The following is a 17,054-nucleotide window of genomic DNA, read 5'->3' as shown; positions in this document are numbered from 1 at the left end:
CTAGCTTAAAATACGTAAATTCCGTGAGCACGCATTTTACTGGCAAAGAAAGATGAGAGCCGCGGTACCAATAAAGGAATTCCATCTAGCCATGTTTTTTTTTAATTTCATTCATTTAAAACAGGTTTACCCGAACAGCTGACGTTAGCCTCTGACGTCACCCACCCACGGAGACAGAATTTCTTAATTCAAAAACGCCTTTGTCTACCTACCATTGCAGCGCCAGACTGCGGACTAAATCAAAATCCCTTTGGGGTAAAGTTCTGGCGAATCAAACCACCGTGTGTGAAACCATCAATTTTGGAAGGTCCGGTTCTCCTCCGTGCAACCAAAAACCGCCATCTTGCTCCGTCGTCTTCACAAAGAAGGCACCTCTTGGCGTCTTCAACACTCTGTGTGTGGCATTGATGATGACGTTGATGATGATATTAATGATGATATTAATGTTGATGAAGATGATGATGATTTCTCCTTTAAATGGAACTTTTTCTCATTTATAAATCATTTTCTTGAGCCAGTATGTTCTAAAATGACCCTTTACAGGGTTGATGAAACTTCACTCAGACCCAACTGCCCTCTGTGACCAGATTACTGCAATTGCAACTTCAGAGTTGCCGGTCAGATCTATGTTGGTGGAGGAAGCTCTGGAGTGGAGTGAAGCTGACATGGTGGAGCTGGAGACTGCTTCCAGCACGTTTCCTGCATGTTTTACATCATGAACACAGCTGATTTGTTTGATTTAATGATGAATCATTCTTCTAGAATCTAATGAAGGTTGAAGAGACAATTCAGCTGTTAGATTAAGGTGTAAAAAAAGACAAACGCCCAGCCGGAAGATAAGTTTCACTTTTGGTTTGACCACGGTAAACAAAAAACTTATTACATCATTGACTCCATTAAAATCTGTAGATTTGTATCAACCTTCTCGTGTCGGTGCTCCACACAACTCACCTGTCCCCATATAGTCCCCTCTGAGTTCTCCACCTGTTCCCAGCGAAGCCTCTTCACACTCATGTGATGGGAGTCCATCCTGGACAGGGTAGGTCTTGGCAGTGGAGGTGGTGAGCAAGGGGGTGGTAGGGGCGGGGGTGGAGGAGGCTCCAGATGCTCTGTGGGGTCTGAGATGGAGTGAGAAAGGGGTTGGGGCTGACTCTGGGTTTGGGACTGTTTGTGGTGAGGCTGTGACTGTGGTGGTTGCTGGGTCTGTAGGAGGTGGTGTGAGGGCTGTGACTGTGGACGAGCTGTTTGGGTGGAGGACTGGACCTGCTGCTGTGAGTGGTGGTGTTGGGGCAGAGGCTGGAAGCTGGAGAGGGGGGGCTGGAGGGGCTGAAAAGTTGTAAGAAGTGGCTGGGGCCTGTGAGGCTGCTGAGGAGGATGGATGACATGAATCTGGTGCTGGTAGTCCTGGGGAGGGGGCTGTGGGATCATGTGGTGGATGTGGTGGATATGAGGAGTACTGGAATGATGGTGGGTCTGCTGGATGGAGTGTGGTCTCTGAGGAGACGGTTTGGTGGCTTGTGGGTGGTGCATCTGTTGGATTTGCTGGTCTTTGTGTCTTCCTTGCAGCGACATGTCCGTCTGATGATGACCTTTAAGACTCTTCCGACTCTGATGGGTTTGGCTGTCACGGGTAATCTGAGTTGGCAGGGAGGTGGGTTCATGCTGAACCTCGTGCAGAAGTTCAGAGGAGGAGTGATGTGGCTTGGGTTGGTGCATCTGGTGGGCTTGATGGAGAAGCTCTGTAGATGAATGATGGGGTTTGGGTTGATAGATCTGATGGAGCAGCTCACTTGATGAGTGGTGGGGCTGTCCTCGATGCATCTGCTGAGTTTGATGGAGACGTTCTGCTGAGGAGTGGTGAGGCTGCATTTGATGAGATTGGTGTAAGAGCTCTGTCGAGGAGTGGTGGGCTTTGGCTTTGTGTATTTGATGGAGCATCTCTGATGAGGAAAACTGGGTGTGGGCTTGCTGCATCTGCTGGAGCACCTCAGCAGATGAGTGATGTGCTGGAGCTTGGTGCATCTGGTGGAGCATCTCTGTGGAGGAATGATGGGGTTGGGTTCTTATGCCCTGATGACTTTGGTAGATGCCCTCTGGGTACTGACCTTGTTGGCTGGAATGGATTGGTTGCTGTGGTGATGGCTGATGTGGGGGAGGAGCTGAACGAGACAAGCGTCTGTGGTGAAGACTCTGGCGCGTCTGCTGCTGCTGCTGGGCTTGTCGCACCAAATAAAATGGGTGGCTGGCGTTTGGATGGGTGGGGTCTGGGGAAGGAAAGGTAGGTAAGGACTGGTGAGGCTGTTGAAGGGGCAGAGGAGAATGGGATTTCTGCTGTGTTGGTTGAACAGGCATCGACTGGTGGCTCTGGTAGATCTGCTGCATCTGTTGCTCCTGGTATGCTTGTTGCTCCTCGTAGGCTTGACGCTCCTCAAAAGCTCTACGCTCCTTGTAGGCTTTCTGTTCCTGGTAGGCTTGAAGCTCTTGAAAGGCTTTCTGCTCATTGTAGGCTTGATGCTGCTCATGTGCTTTTTGTTCCTGGTAGACTTGCTGCTCTTGGTACATTTGTTGCTCCTCAAAAGCCTTTTGCACTTCGTAAACTTTCTGCTCCTCATAAGCTTGTCTCTCTTTGTAAAGCTTTTCCTTGCAAGCCTGTTGTTCTTGTTGATCCTGGAAAAGTTGCTGTTCCTCAAAGGCTTTTTGCTCTTCGTACGCCCGCCTCTCTTTGTACGCTTGCTGCTCCTCGAATGCTTGTCTTTCCTGGTAAGCTTGTTGTTGGTATGCTTTGAGCTCCTGTATGGTAGCATGCACCTGCAGATCATCTCTTGTTGGAAGGACTTTATGTAAGGAGTGGCGTTTTGGTGGTGGATTACTGCGTGGAGGAGGAGGTGGAGGAGGACCAGATTTCCTACGGATGGGCAGGTATCCTCTTAACTGCTCAGGAGCAAGGCTAAGTAATTCCTGCTGTTGTTGGTGCTGAGGTTGACTCTGTGCAGGTGGAGGTGGGGGAGGAGGTGGGTCATTGAACTGAACAGGTGGGGGTGGCGGAGGTGACATAGGTGGTGGAGGAATGTGATCAGAGGAAGAAGAATACGTGAGGGAGGAGGCATTCTCTTCTCCGCTGCTGCTTTGGACATCACTTGGGCTGCTTAGCTCTGGTGCCACAAATCCTCCATTCTCATCTTCATCCACCGCAAGCTCATCGTCATTGTCCTCCTCATCCTCATCTGGGTAGCCCATCTGCACAACATCCTGACATTAACACCAATTACACTTCATTAGACCATTAATGTCAAGGTGGAACTGGACAAAATGCACTAAAGAGATTTTCAAACATCTATGTTTATGTTTATGTTTATGTGCTTAGCAGACGCTTTTACCCAAAGCGACTTACAATTTTTTTTAACCTATACGGCATGTTGTGATCTGTGGGGGAAACCGGAGTACCCGGAGAAAACCCACGCATGCATGGGGAGAACACGCAACTCCACGCAGAAAGGCCGCAGCCGAGTTTCAAACCTGTGACCTTCGTGTTGCGAGGCAACAGTGCTAACCACTGCGCCACCATGCAGCCAAGTAAGTACCATTCTTACTTGTAGATGCAGTACCATGCATCTACAAGAAAGAAGGAAAATCCCGGTTCGTAGCAGTGGCATGTGATGGAGTATTTTAATTGTACAGTATACTCAATTCATGATGCAGAAAATTCAAATCAAACATTGCCAATACAATAATTATACTAACTCTGTCAAATTTACAAATATTGAGCTAAAGTTTGGTGTTGTCACCCACAACTCCTACTTTGAGATAGCTCATAATGCTATTATTAAAGCTTGACAAAAACGGCCTCATCTCCATCATGTTTCAACATACACGACAGAAAATAATTGTTTAAAACTCAGAAATCAAAAGCAGCTGGCAGTTTGCATTCTTTCAAGAGCTGCTAATCATGTTTTCTTTAATGGCTGTGAGGCCTTCCACTTCAGACATTTTTCCTGAAAAGATGCTGATGTAAACATACCTCTTCATAATCATTCTCAGGGGTCAGGAAGTCGTCCACTAGTGCCATTTTCTGTCCCAGCTGCTCACTCAAGGCATCCAAAAAGCGATCTGTGTCTTCTGAACGAGGAGGTTTGGAGAAGGTGTAGCGCCGCTTGTTGTTGCGGTAGACAGGTGGGCTGGATGGGAAATCTGGTTCTGGAGGTGAGGGAGGGGGACTGTCCAGGCTGATGTAGGGGTTAGACTCCCCGCTGGTTTGGCTCGTCAGCCCTGGTGGGTAGAACTGGGATGCAGGTGGACTGGGCAGAGGATCTGGCCAGGATGAATGGGGTGAAGGGCCTTTATGACTACCTGAGACAAAAAAATAGCCACGCTGAGATAAATACTGAGAAATGCATTTCTGCTTATTTAGTCATGTAGCCTGCAGAACTTGACTAAAGGTGGTTTTCCAGGAATGCTACTCAGCCTAAAATAGCTCTGTACAGCGTGGTTTGAATCAGCCCATCTGAGTGTAGTTTTGTTCCCATGCCAGCTCCATGACAGAAAGTGGGTGCGCCTCTCACAGGTGCGAGGGGTGGGGTGTGCGATTTGTACTCATGACAAAATAACATGAGGTGATCAGTAAACAGTGTAGGGTAACTTGTATGCTCCACCGAAACATAACTCAGCTGAAAAATGTTGGTGTCGCTGGACATTTAGTTCAGTTATATGGCTTCTTGTCAGACTCTGAACAAGGAAATGGCTGCAGGCTGTGAAAGAGGTGGCAAAAAAACTCTGGAGCAACCAGTTCAATTCAATTCAAGTTTATTTATATAGCGCCAAATCACGACAAGAGTCATCTCAAGGCACTTCACATAATAAACATTCCAATACATGTCAGTTCATTAAGCCAATCAGAAAAAAGTTTCCTATATAAGGAACCCAGCAAATTGCAACTTGAGACAGTTATCCACACCTTCATCTCCTCACGCTTAGACTACTGTAACTCTCTTTTCACGTGTCTGAGCAGAACCTCCCTGAACCGTCTACAGGTGGTTCAGAATGCCTGTGCTCGGCTTCTGACCAAGTCCTCCAAACACACCCACATCACACCGCTCCTCCTCCAGCTTCACTGGCTGCCAGTCAACTTCAGGGTTCATTTCAAGATCCTGGTTCTGGTCTATAGGGCCTTACATGGACAAGCACCATCTTACATTGGTGATCTTCTTCGTCCCTACACCCCCAGCAGGTCCCTGAGGTCCAGTGATCAAAGCCTACTGGTTGTGCAGCACCAGGCTAAAGACCAAAGGTGACAGATCATTTGCTGCTGTGGCCCCCAGACTCTGGAACTCTCTCCCCCTGAGCCTGAGATCAGTGGCTCAGTGGTCTCCTTTAAAAAGCAGCTGAAAACACGCTTGTTCAAGCTGGCTTTGGTATGACCTTCATCACCCTCTCCCTGTTCTGCTCTCCCCACCTATTCCACCTTCTTCAGGATCCACTGATGTCCCTCTTTCCTGTTCACTCTCTCTCTTCCTTTACATTTTTAATCACAATTGTCTATTTTTTGCTCATTGAAAATATATTTTTAATCATTTTCTAAATTATTTTTAATATTATTACATTTTTGTTTTTGTGAAGCGCCTCGTGATTTTTATCGTGAGAGGTGCTATAGAAATTATCTTTTCTTCTTCAAATTCAAACATACTTAAACCCAGAGGGAAATTAGAGTTTCAGTACACACAATTCTGAGATCAGACATACATACACAGACACATGACAAGAATTGGTTCCTGTGGTCATTCGCAACCCGAGTTACGCTACCGTAATAGATCAAGAGGGTTTATGTAAGGATAGAGTCAGGGGGAGGGGAAAAAGGCACTTCAGAGTTACCCTCCACAGAGAGGGCAGCTTTGCTATGCAAAAAAACACCTCAGACAGATATGCACACAGACTTCAGACATCACACAACATAAGTGTCCACTAGGTGGGGAGGTAGGGTTGGGACTCTCCTCACTTCAGTGCCTGTAGCCGCATGGAGCAGTGCTCATCACCTCCGTTTGGACAGGGAGGGAGATAATGGGTTTGAGAGCACAGTGACTCCTAGATACGGTTCCACAGCCTTCACCAGTCACAGGCCCGCCCAGGCTGTGATAGGGAGAAAGAGTTTCCATAGCGATGACAGCATTCCACATTTCTTCTGAGGGGGGGAGTTATAACTTCAGCCTCACAGGCTCCAAGGTCACCAGATTCAGATAAGAATTGTTTTGGGGACAGACAGAGATAATTTCCTCTCTGCCTTAGAGTTCTGTTGGTCTTCAACCCCTCTAGATCCAATAATGGCGTAATTAATCAATCCCAATCCGTGCTGATCCGTCCACTCGCTCCTTGATGGAATCCACCTTCTGTGCCAGAGTCTGAATCTCAGCCAAATTATTTGAGTTTGTGCGTTCACAGCGCGATGCATTCCATCCCTGAGCTTCGGGATTGAGCCAATATTCCTCGACAGCTCATTAATTTTCCAGGAAGCCAGGTAACCGCTCAAGCCAAACAGCAGGAATCCCGTCACCAAAACGATGAATATCCAAACATCTTCAGAATCCTCTACAGACAGTTGAGAAAGGCACATCAGGTTCCACAGTTTCCAGGAGTCCATGATATATCCAGCTGGCTCTGTCCCAGCGGGGCATCCGGGAGCCCCTTCTCCCGTTCTCATCATTGAAAAAATGTTGTCAATCGCGTAGAGAGACCAACTGACCAGATCCATTTTTAATTATTCCCATTTTCCATAAAAAATGCAGAAAGCACCGTGCACACAAGACAGGACAAAGAGCCTTGGGATGAGGAGGGAGGGAAAGGAGAAAAAAAAAGCGTCTGTACTCTCCCAAGAGCCGGAAGAAAAAAAAAGGCCTGACTAGTGTCAGTGTCTTTACAGCAATCCTCATACTAGGCAAACATGCAGTGACAGTGGAGAGGAAAACTCCCTTTTAGTAGGAAGAAACCTCCAGAGGACAGAGGATCCAGGCTCAGTATAAGCAGCCATCCACCATGAATCACTGGTTATTGAGAAGACAGCAGACACACACACACACACACACACACACACACACACACACACACAAACACACACACACGAACACACGAACACACACACACACACACACACACACACACACACACACACACACACAACATATATACCAAGTAGCGTTTCTATGGTTGCATTGTGATTTCTTAGTAAATATTCTATTTGGTGAGAGATAAACTTTATTGTATTTATTCTAGTGAATCTATAATTAAACGGGTAAACTAGTAGTAGCACATTCAATGTCAAAGTAAGTAAAATGTTGTAATCAGAAGAGGGAGAATGTTTAAGTGGTTAGCAACAGTGTGCTAGCCGATGGCCCCCTCCATGAGGTTACCACAGCTCAGCAGAACATTATTGTAGCTTCTTCTGGAGAGAAAAACACTTAGAAAAATAATTCACGGCTGAAATAGCAGGAAATAATACAGTTAAAGAGCAGATTGTAGAAGAAAGTAGTAGAGTGTGGAAAGTGGTCAGTATGTCCTCCAGCAGTCTAGGCCTATAGCTGCATAACTACAGAGATAACTCTGGATAACCTAGCCTTTTAGATGGAGGCATGTTGGAGGCAGGGCAAGGGAGAACCATCTTTACTGACTGTACACTCCACCTCCCTCTCCTCCCTCACTTGTCCAGATCTAGGCTAACATCAGATTTTAACAATAGGCCCTTTCACATAAAAATGTTGTAAGCCTAGTCTTAAAAGTAGACAAGGTGTCTGCCTCATGGACTAAAGCTGGGAGCTGGTTCCACAAGAGGAGCCTGATAGCTAAAAGATCGAGAGGGTGCTCGCTGCAGAACCACAAAGGCGGAGCTGCATCATAAGGTGGAGCTGCACAAGAGTCAGCCCCGCCCATTCACGCAAACTCAGTCTAGCCCACTGACTTCCGTTTTTGTTTTCAACTTTATCGCAAACTGACCTGACTCACATGAATTACGGCTGTTACTAGTTTACAGTCGTTAATGCTATGTTCTATGCTCCAATTAAACAAGATAAATATAACTTGCTACATGACAAAGACTGAATATATCTCGAAATGAAAAGGCTTTTCTCAGCGAATATCTGCCCACAGCCGGTCTAACAGAAATGGTGTATAACAGCATTTCAAACTTTTGAATGGGCCTTGGTAGTCTAGTGGCGAGAGCATGTGAGTTAAGATTTGCTTTCCCCTCAGCTGATGCTGGTTCGATTCTTGGTGGGGTCGTCAGCAATCTATTTAGCCAGCTGAAACATTTAATTTGTTTATATTTTAGTTGTAATGTTTATTTTCAGCAAAATATTTATGTCTGTAAAAGTTCTTTGAATTTGGTCGTTCCTAAACAGCATTTTAGTTGAAACTCTGCTCACAAATGGACTCACACTGGCTAAATAAACGAATAAATAAATTAAAAAAACACATTAGTCATTATATGTTAAACTGTATACCAGTAAATTGTTGTAAACATAGTACTGGCAAGTGTAGCTAGAAATGAAGAAAAGAGGTTGTACACTACCTAAAACTTACAGTAATGGGAGGCGAACCTGCGCAAAACAGCATGTCAACCTGACTCCATAACCACTACACCACCACATCTGTTATAACTCATGCGGCGTTACATCTAATTGTGCTGCCCAGTGTGTCTCTGAGATGGGTTGTATGGTTTTTCGGCAGTGTCTCAGTAGAAGTCATTTCAGAAATAATTTGTCAGAAAATTCACAGAATATCCAGATTTGAGAACCAAGACCAGACCCGCTTCGGGGGAGGAGACCAAATTGAAGCTGAGATGGGAGGAAAATGCATGAATGAGGCTAAAAATTGCTTTGGCATGTTTCTTATGAGGAAATGACAATATAACATGATTAAAAGTTCCAAAAGTTAGATTTTCAATTATATGGAACCTTTACAAAAACTGTTCAATTAACTTCTCAACTCCATCCTCATTCTTGCATTTTTTAGCTATAACACCCTCTTTGGTTCCAGAATGCTATCAAGTCTGACAACTGGAAGGAATTGGACTGACTCTGATGGAATGGGTGGGGCTGATTCTGGAATGGGCGGGGCTGACTCTGGTGCAGCTCCACCTTCTGGTGCAGCTCCGCCTTTGTGGTTCTGCAGCGAGCACCACTTGAAAAGATCTGCCTCCTATCCTATTTTTAGATAATCTGGAAACCGTCAGTAAGCCAGTGACTCTGCCCCCTAGCCAATCAGCGACCAGAATCATGATGCAGGCCCGACTCAGCCTTGCCAGGTACCTCAACGGAGCAGGGACTAAAAATAGGGAAGAAAGTAGACGGAAAATACGGACCCATGCCCTTGGAAACAGTGGTCAGGCTGAGCTGCATCGGTCACAGTTGCTCTGAGTAACGTTCCTGTAAAACCACCTTAAATTGGCTCTCTAGTTGTAATCGCTTTAGATGAAGTTTGCTGAGGAACCAAACTACTTATTTTTGAAATATGATCGTCAATCAGAGTTCCATGTGCATTCTGAACATGAAAATCATATTCTACCCCTATTTCCTGCATTAGCCGCAGAAAGAACATGGACGAGGACCTACTCGGGTCAGGGAAGGCCACACAGCTCTACGTCACACTGGAATTTAGCATTTATGGACTTACCCATCTTGTTTCGCGATCACGAAAGTCTATATTGCAACGAGGAGAGAGCAGAGCATGTCTCAGCAAGTAGAAGCTAACCATTAGCATTAGAAACTCCACAATATGGTGGAACACGCTGGTACTTTTGCCATTTGTGGAGATAACACATCAATTTTGCATTTTTTACCCAAGAAAGAAGAGCAAATGGAGGTAGCGGAAGTGTCTCATTACTTCTACTTCCTAAAACAGGAGTGCCAGAGTTTGTTTTTTAATTGAAAAAGCGCATGCCTTCTTTAAATCTCCCCTGAAATGCATTATTGTTCATCAAACTGAACAAGTTTTGGAGTTAAAGGTGTTTTTAATTCTGCATTTTGTAATTCCACCTCCACCATCACTATTTTTTTCCCGAGTGCATCAGTTTTTGAGAGTAAAAATAAAATATTATTGGAAAGCTTGGCTCTGCTTTGTGCTTATGCACACTGCAAGCTTGCAAGCTTTAACATAATTTTGCATGATTCACAAGTTTATCCCACATATTTGAGCCAAAAAATAGCTGAGATTTGTTTTCATTATTCATGTAAATATAGACTTGTATATATTGTTTAAACCTAGTTTCATCAGAGTAAAACTCAGCTACCTGTGTTTGCATTTATTGTAGGAGATTCTGGCTGTGACGGAGAATCCATGTCCAGTAAAGTCTCTGGGTCAGGAGGAGGACGACTCTTCAGGGATTTGGACCTCTTGGATGAGTACATGTTTTCCAGTTCAGCATACACTGCTGACAGCTTGTATAAAGGACAAGCCAAACACATATTTAATAAATAGGGAGTGTGAGAGACTTATGTGATCTCTCAGACTTATGTTAAGTTGTGAGCTGTTCTGTGAAACCTGGTACCTACATTGGTGAGGTTGTTGGGGGTCTCGGGCAGAGAAGTGCCGTCTCCTGATTGTCTTTCTCCTGGAGCCAGTCTCATACCCGTGTCCTGTCCCGGCTCGGTGCGCAGGCCTGCTGATAGAAGGCCTTTAACAGATGATTTTGACTAGTTTCAAACAGGTACATTTTAGCCAAGTTTCACTCAATATCAGCATAAACTGAATTGAGTTTGGTGTTGATCTAAGGACACTTTAGCTACAAAGCAAACATATAAAACTGCAACTTAGAATTTGAATTTTGTGAAAATGTTTTAAATGAAGTAGCTATGAGTAGTCAGTATCTTACCTGCAGCAGTTCTTGTAGAGGAGTAATGGGCTCGACGCACGAGATGCGACATTGCTTCTCTTCTACGCATTTTCAATGAGACCTGCACAACAATGCGATAATCGCAGGTCTCCCTCCTGCTAAGCTACACACGAAAAACTTGTATGTGAAATTTTGCGCTCGTGCAATTGTTGTGCACAGGCGAGCCAGCAACGCAAAACCAGAAATTTGAGAAAATTTCAACTGTTCTTCGCTGTCGCTCTGACCAACAGCAGAGCTTTTAATTGACTAACTAATGAAACAGGATGCTTCTCAGTACATCTCTGGGCAAAAATGAAGGAGAAGGCAAGGAAATGTTAACACTTGCTGTGTTGGATTTCTCAGAGATTTACAACATTTCTACAAAAGAACATAGAGATCTTCACTATAAGGCAGCGGCATGAGAAATTGTCCGTGAGTTGGTTATGGTGTGGTCTCGTATTCAACGTTTCTTTTTCTGTTTGTAATATGAGATGAACCCATTCACGTATTTTTCTTTTTTTACATAGTAAAGTCAGAAGTGAGACTTTACTTAACTCCAGCAAAACCTTGTGAGACTTCATATCTTCTGCTTTTCCAACTCTGAACTGCTTTAATAACCTGAAATTCCCTCAAGTCTGACGGCCAATCAAAACAATGGAAGACTCGATTTTTGCCCTGGAACAGAGCGCGTTGCTGACTTTTTCCGCTGCTGCATGTCGCCTCCCGTGTGTCAGGTTATGAAGCCGATAGCATCAAGTTTCGCTGATGGCAGTCGTTTGTCGCCTCCCGTGTGTCGAGCCCATGAATCTAACATGTAGTTAGGCTAGCAAACATCAAGATCAGATGTTGGCTGTCTACAACGACGTATAGACAAGTAACCACTGCAACATAGTTTGTGTCAGACCCATTTTGCAAAAAGATCCTTTGAAGGTTGTCAAGGTCATAAATTTCTTTAGATGCCGGCTTGACTTTTTTTTTTAAATATTTAGAAGATATTTAATTTATTGTGCAACAAGTTTTCTTCATTTAAACAGAAACATGTAGTAATATAAGAATGTTTGAATTAACAGCAAACTAATTCCAGTTTAAAACATTGGAACTCTGTAATTATAATCTGCCCAGCTCTCCTCCAAGACAAGCTGTCACTGCTGAATGTGCCGGACCCCATCTGAAAGAATGTCTCGGATAGTTGGACCATTATCACAGGTAGCCCCCCTCTGCTCGTCTCCCTCTACATCAGGGGTAGGGCAACCCTGGTCCTAGAGAATCCTGCATGTTTTCCAGCCATTCAATTCAATTCAGTTCAATTCAAAAATACTTTATTAATCCCAGAGGGATATTAGAGTTTCAATACACACATTTCTTAGATCAGACATGCATACATAAACACATGACAAGAATTGGTTACTGTGGTCATTCGCAACCCGAGCCGCTCTACCGTAGTAGATCAAGAGGGTTTATATGAGGATAGAGTCAGGGGGAGGGGAAAAAAGGCACTTCAGAGTTACCCTCCACAGAGCGGGTAGCTTTGCTATGCAAAAAAACACCTCAGACAGATATGCACACAGACTTCAGACATTACACAACATAAGTGTCCACTAGGTGGAGAGGTAGGGTTGGGACTCTCCTCACTTCAGTGCCTGTAGCCGCATGGAGCAGCGCTCATCACCTCCGTTTGGACAGAGGAGGGAGATAATGGATTAGAGGGCACATTGGCTCCTAGATACGGTTCCACGGCCTTCACCGGTCACAGTCCCGCTCAGGCTGTGATAGGGAGAAAGAGTTTCCATAGCGATGACAACATTCCACATTTCTTCTGAGGGGGGAGTTATCACTTCAGCCTCACAGGCTCCAAGAGCACCAGATTCAGATAAGAATTGTTTTGGGGACAGACAGAGATACTTTCCTCTCTGCCTTAGTGTTCTGTTGGTCTTCAACCCCTCCAGATCCACTAATGGCGTAATTAATCTATCGCAATCCGTGCTGATCCGTCAACTCGCTCCTTGATGGAATCCACCTTTTGTGCCAGAGCCTGAATCTCAGTCAAAGTTCCAAGCCTAGGACTCATCTCGACAATTATATGAGTTTGTGCGTTCACAGCACGATGCATTCCATCCCTGAGCGCCGGGATTGAGACAATATTCCTCAAAAGCTCGTTAATTTTCCGGTAAGCCAGGTAACCGCTCAGGCCAAACAGCAGGAATCCCGACACCAAAACGACAAATATCCAAACATCTTCAGAATCCTCTACAGATAGTTGAGAAAGGCACATCAGGTTCCACTTTTTCCAGGAGTCCATGATATACCCAGCTGGCTCTGTCCCAGAGGGGCATCCGGGAGCCCCTTCTCCCATTCTCATCGTTGAAAAAATTTTGTCAATCTCGTTGAGAGACCAACTGACCAGATCCATTTTTAATAATTTCCAGTTTCCAGAAAAAATGCATAAAGCGCCATGCACACAAGACAGGAGAAAGAGCCTTGGGATGAGGAGGGAGGGAGAGGAGAAAAAAAGCATCTGTACTCTCCAAGAGCTGGAAGATTCAAGATTCATGCATGAACTTGCAGCTTCTAACTGGCTGAATACACCTGATCCAGGTAATCAACAGCAGGAACAACAAAGACAGTTGGAAAACAAGCAGGACTGTGGCTCTCTAGGACCAGGGCTGCCTACCCCTTCTCTACACCAACTGCTGCACCTCCGACCCCCAGTCTGTGAAACTAATCAAGTTTGCAGATGATACCACCCTCGTTGGCCTAATCTCAGATTAGGTTAAGTCTGCCTACAGGAGGGAGGTTGAATGTCTGGCGCCCTGGTACAGAAATAACCACCTGGAGCTGTGGAGAAGACGTTGGAGGCTATGACAGACTTCAGGAGACTGTCAGCTTCTTCAATCCCCCTCACCCTGACGGACACCTCTATCTCAACCGTGGACCCCTTCAGCTTCATAGACACCACCATCACCCATGACTTCAAGTAGGAAACATCCATCAGCTCTTTCATCAAAAAGGCCCAGCAGAGCATGTTCTTCCTGCAGCAGCTGAAGAAACTCACTGACTTCACTCTCATCTCCTCCATCACTATGTGGTACCCTGGGGCCACCACCAGGGGCAAGCACAGAGTGAGGGGTGTTGTGCGTTCTGCTGAAAAGGTGATCGGCCACAGCCTTCCATCACTCTTGTGATCTGTATACCTCCAGGTCACTGAGGCGTGCAGGTCAAATCACGGTGGACCCTTCCCTTCAGGCAGGAGGTTAAACAGCTCCGCACCAGTCACTTTATGTTTCTAGTTAAACATGATGTGCTGCAGAAACATAGCATTTGTTTAAACTGCTAAGAATGGTTTGTTTTTTTAATAATCTTTACATTGAACTTGTTTAGTCTTCTGAAATCTTCCCTGGAATACTATGATTGGTGTGATTTTCTAGTGAGAATTTTCCACCATTTTCCAATCATTCTGACCACTGGCAACTGCAGGTAAGATACTGACCTTTGTTAGTAACTCCATAGAAATCTACTTTAACTACCTCCTTAAGAAACAACTAAACTTTGACAAAGTAAGAAGTCAGAAGCAAAAAAATAAAAAATAAAATACATTTATATTGACAAACACATTATTTGGAAAGAAACAGGACTATGAAACAATCAAGGAGAGCAATGTGAGAGTTTATGGTGACAAAGATGATGGTGATGGTAACTGAGGTTTCCAAGGAGATAAGGGTGTTTTTTCTAGTGATGAGGCAAAGATAATGAGTTTTAGTACCCATGCCCAAGTGTGTGCCAATGACCAGGTCATCAGAGCTACGTCCCCTCACACTGCTCCTGTACGTGGTCCCCGTCACCCTCATGGAGCTGCTACGGCGATGGGGCTCAGGGGCAGGCTCAGGCTCCGGAGGAGGGGGAGGTGGTGGTGGTGGTGGTGGAACTGGAACACACACACACATATTGGCGAAGAGGAAACGGCGTATGAAGGGACGCAGCAGCTCAGCGAACTACTGATGTAACTCAAGATCCCAATGAAAGCCCACAGATTCTCCTGACAGAGACCATGAGTCACATGCACATGCGCGTGTCATCAACGGTGGGCGCACCTGGTGCTTTGTATCCAAGAAAAAGGGAGATCTTGTTCTGGCAGTGCTCCTGTTCTTCATACGTCAGCAGCTGGTAAACAAACTGCCAGATCACCTGTTTGGCTGGAGTATCCAGCACTGGGAACACATCCACGATCAGCGTGTCTACATTCCTGTTGCCATGGAAACAAGGGCAGTGTGACACAGCTCATCTAACTTCTTAGATTGACAGAACAGTTTTTGATTCCTCACATCTTCTTATCTCATGTGAGGACCCTCACCTGTGCTGGAAGAAGTTCTCTAGGGCCTTGCAGATGGTGTACCTCTCCTGGATGGTCAGCAGGTGCTCCAGCTGTTGTCCAAAAGTCCGGCCGTCAACCCTGATACTCTGGGGAAGAATCTCTGCCACCCATTGCAGGGAACTGAGTGCCGGAGAGCAGGCGCGCTCTGCAGGAACGCCGCCCCTTGGGAGGTCCTGCTCGGACAGAGTGAAGGTTGGCGTGCCCTCCTCCACCACCAGGGTGGGCATCGCACCACTTCCTTGCAGCATGGACACCACTTTCTCATGTGAGGAGGTTCTGCAGACAGAACAACGCAAATAAACATGGAAGCTTTTAAAGTTTGTGTGCTTAAACAAAACTTTATCATGAAAAATCCATTTATATTTCATTTATGCTCGAGCTTACAGCTGAGCAGTGACACGCTCTGGTCTGCAGAAGAGAAAACGTGCAGTAAAGTAAAAATTCTTTTATGTACTTCCTTTTCATGACTTGTCTTTTAACTTCAGCTATTTTTGGAATCAAATGGCATGTCTGAAATTAGATTTCTACTCTCTTGGGTGGCTGTAAGCTCTAAAAAAACAAAAATCTGAAATGGCATGACAACATTCACACATTTTTGTTTGCACAGCTGATCTTGTCACTCCTTTATGTTGATTTGGATCGTATTAAATTAATGACGTAACCACATAATCACACAGAATCTGTTCAAGTGGAAAGTATTTGTGAAGGTAAAGTGGATAGATACCGCATGTCCAGTCCATTGAGAAACAGGATCCGGTCTCCTGGTTTTAAACCTGCCTTATCTGCAGGGCTTCCTGCACAGCAGAAAACAAAAGGATTTGAAATGAAACTGCAGATTTCTACAACCCTTTTCTGCAGTGTAAGAACCGAACACATGTGGGAACAAGCATGTAACACTCACCAGGGATCACAGAATCAATCCACACCGGTGCGTGGCCTCTCAGAGTGAAGCCAAAGCTCATGTTGCCTTTGCAAACTCTAACTGTCCTGAAGAGACACGTGAGCTTTGAGTGACCGAGGCTCTTTAATGCTAAATAAAATGCTCACATAAAGAAAACTGTGAAGATAATTCGCGACCAAATGTGATAAAACACGAGGGGAACAAAACAGAAAATGTAGGTGAACTCCTCCACAAACTACACTGTAAAATCTAACATGTTTCAAAATAAGATTATAAATAAAAAGAGCTGCCCTGAAATTAGGAGTTGAACATTTACTATGCATTTCCTAACACTAACTGATGATTCTTAAAAGAAAACTGAACTTGTTGGTCTCATTTGTACATGAATCCTTTTCGTTTGTATCGATCTATATTTATTGAATATTGTCACATCGTTGAAAATACCTCATCAATTGACTGAATTGAAAAACTTTATTTTGATTTTCAATGTATTTAACACAAAAACAATGGCCCAATAAAAGGACCCAGAACTAAATGTGTTCATACAACTTTCAAGAATCGTCGCAAGTTTTGTTGGTTAAAATAAATCTGTCAATTTAATGATGAATATAAAACCTGGACTCAAGCTTTTACCTCTTATTAGTCCAGTTATGTGTCTTTTGTGGTCACATTTTTAATTAATCCATTAATATGGTCACCATTTAATGTCAAATTAAAATATTTATAGTGGAAACGTGACAAGTCATTTTAAACTATAGCCTTGTCCTACTAACTAAAGTTCATAAGTTTCTTAAAAACCTTTAGGGTCCAAAAGAAACACAAAAATCCTTAATTTTGATTTTCATTTGTTGTAAGATCTAAGAGTAAATTGTATGGGGTTATTAGTGTAAACATGATGACCCTGATAATAAGGGAATAATAAGATAAGGTGGTTA

At 44.5% G+C, this 17,054-nt stretch overlaps 1 protein-coding gene across 5 annotated transcripts in view; it reads right to left on the bottom strand.

Moving 5' to 3' along the window:
- grid2ipa (glutamate receptor, ionotropic, delta 2 (Grid2) interacting protein, a) overlaps positions 1-17,054 on the bottom strand; it is a 63,876-nt gene that overhangs the window by 6,949 nt on the left and 39,873 nt on the right. For 2 of the 5 annotated variants that reach the window (XM_015945677.3, XM_015945680.3), the window contains 9 exons: positions 16,120-16,205; positions 15,943-16,012; positions 15,198-15,494; positions 14,938-15,089; positions 14,610-14,771; positions 10,530-10,651; positions 10,268-10,415; positions 4,019-4,347; positions 952-3,249 (listed from right to left, as the gene is read on the bottom strand). In XM_015945677.3, the coding sequence (XP_015801163.3) occupies positions 952-3,249; positions 4,019-4,347; positions 10,268-10,415; positions 10,530-10,651; positions 14,610-14,771; positions 14,938-15,089; positions 15,198-15,494; positions 15,943-16,012; positions 16,120-16,205 (3,664 nt within the window). The remainder of the gene's footprint in view (positions 1-951; positions 3,250-4,018; positions 4,348-10,267; positions 10,416-10,529; positions 10,652-14,609; positions 14,772-14,937; positions 15,090-15,197; positions 15,495-15,942; positions 16,013-16,119; positions 16,206-17,054) is intronic. The other 3 variants (XM_054750537.2, XM_015945678.3, XM_015945679.3) reach the window with 3 other exon arrangements.

This window comes from Nothobranchius furzeri, chromosome 12 (genome assembly GCF_043380555.1).
Source record: "Nothobranchius furzeri strain GRZ-AD chromosome 12, NfurGRZ-RIMD1, whole genome shotgun sequence".
Classification (NCBI taxonomy): domain Eukaryota; kingdom Metazoa; phylum Chordata; class Actinopteri; order Cyprinodontiformes; family Nothobranchiidae; genus Nothobranchius; species Nothobranchius furzeri.
This window is presented reverse-complemented; position numbering and strand designations above follow the sequence as displayed.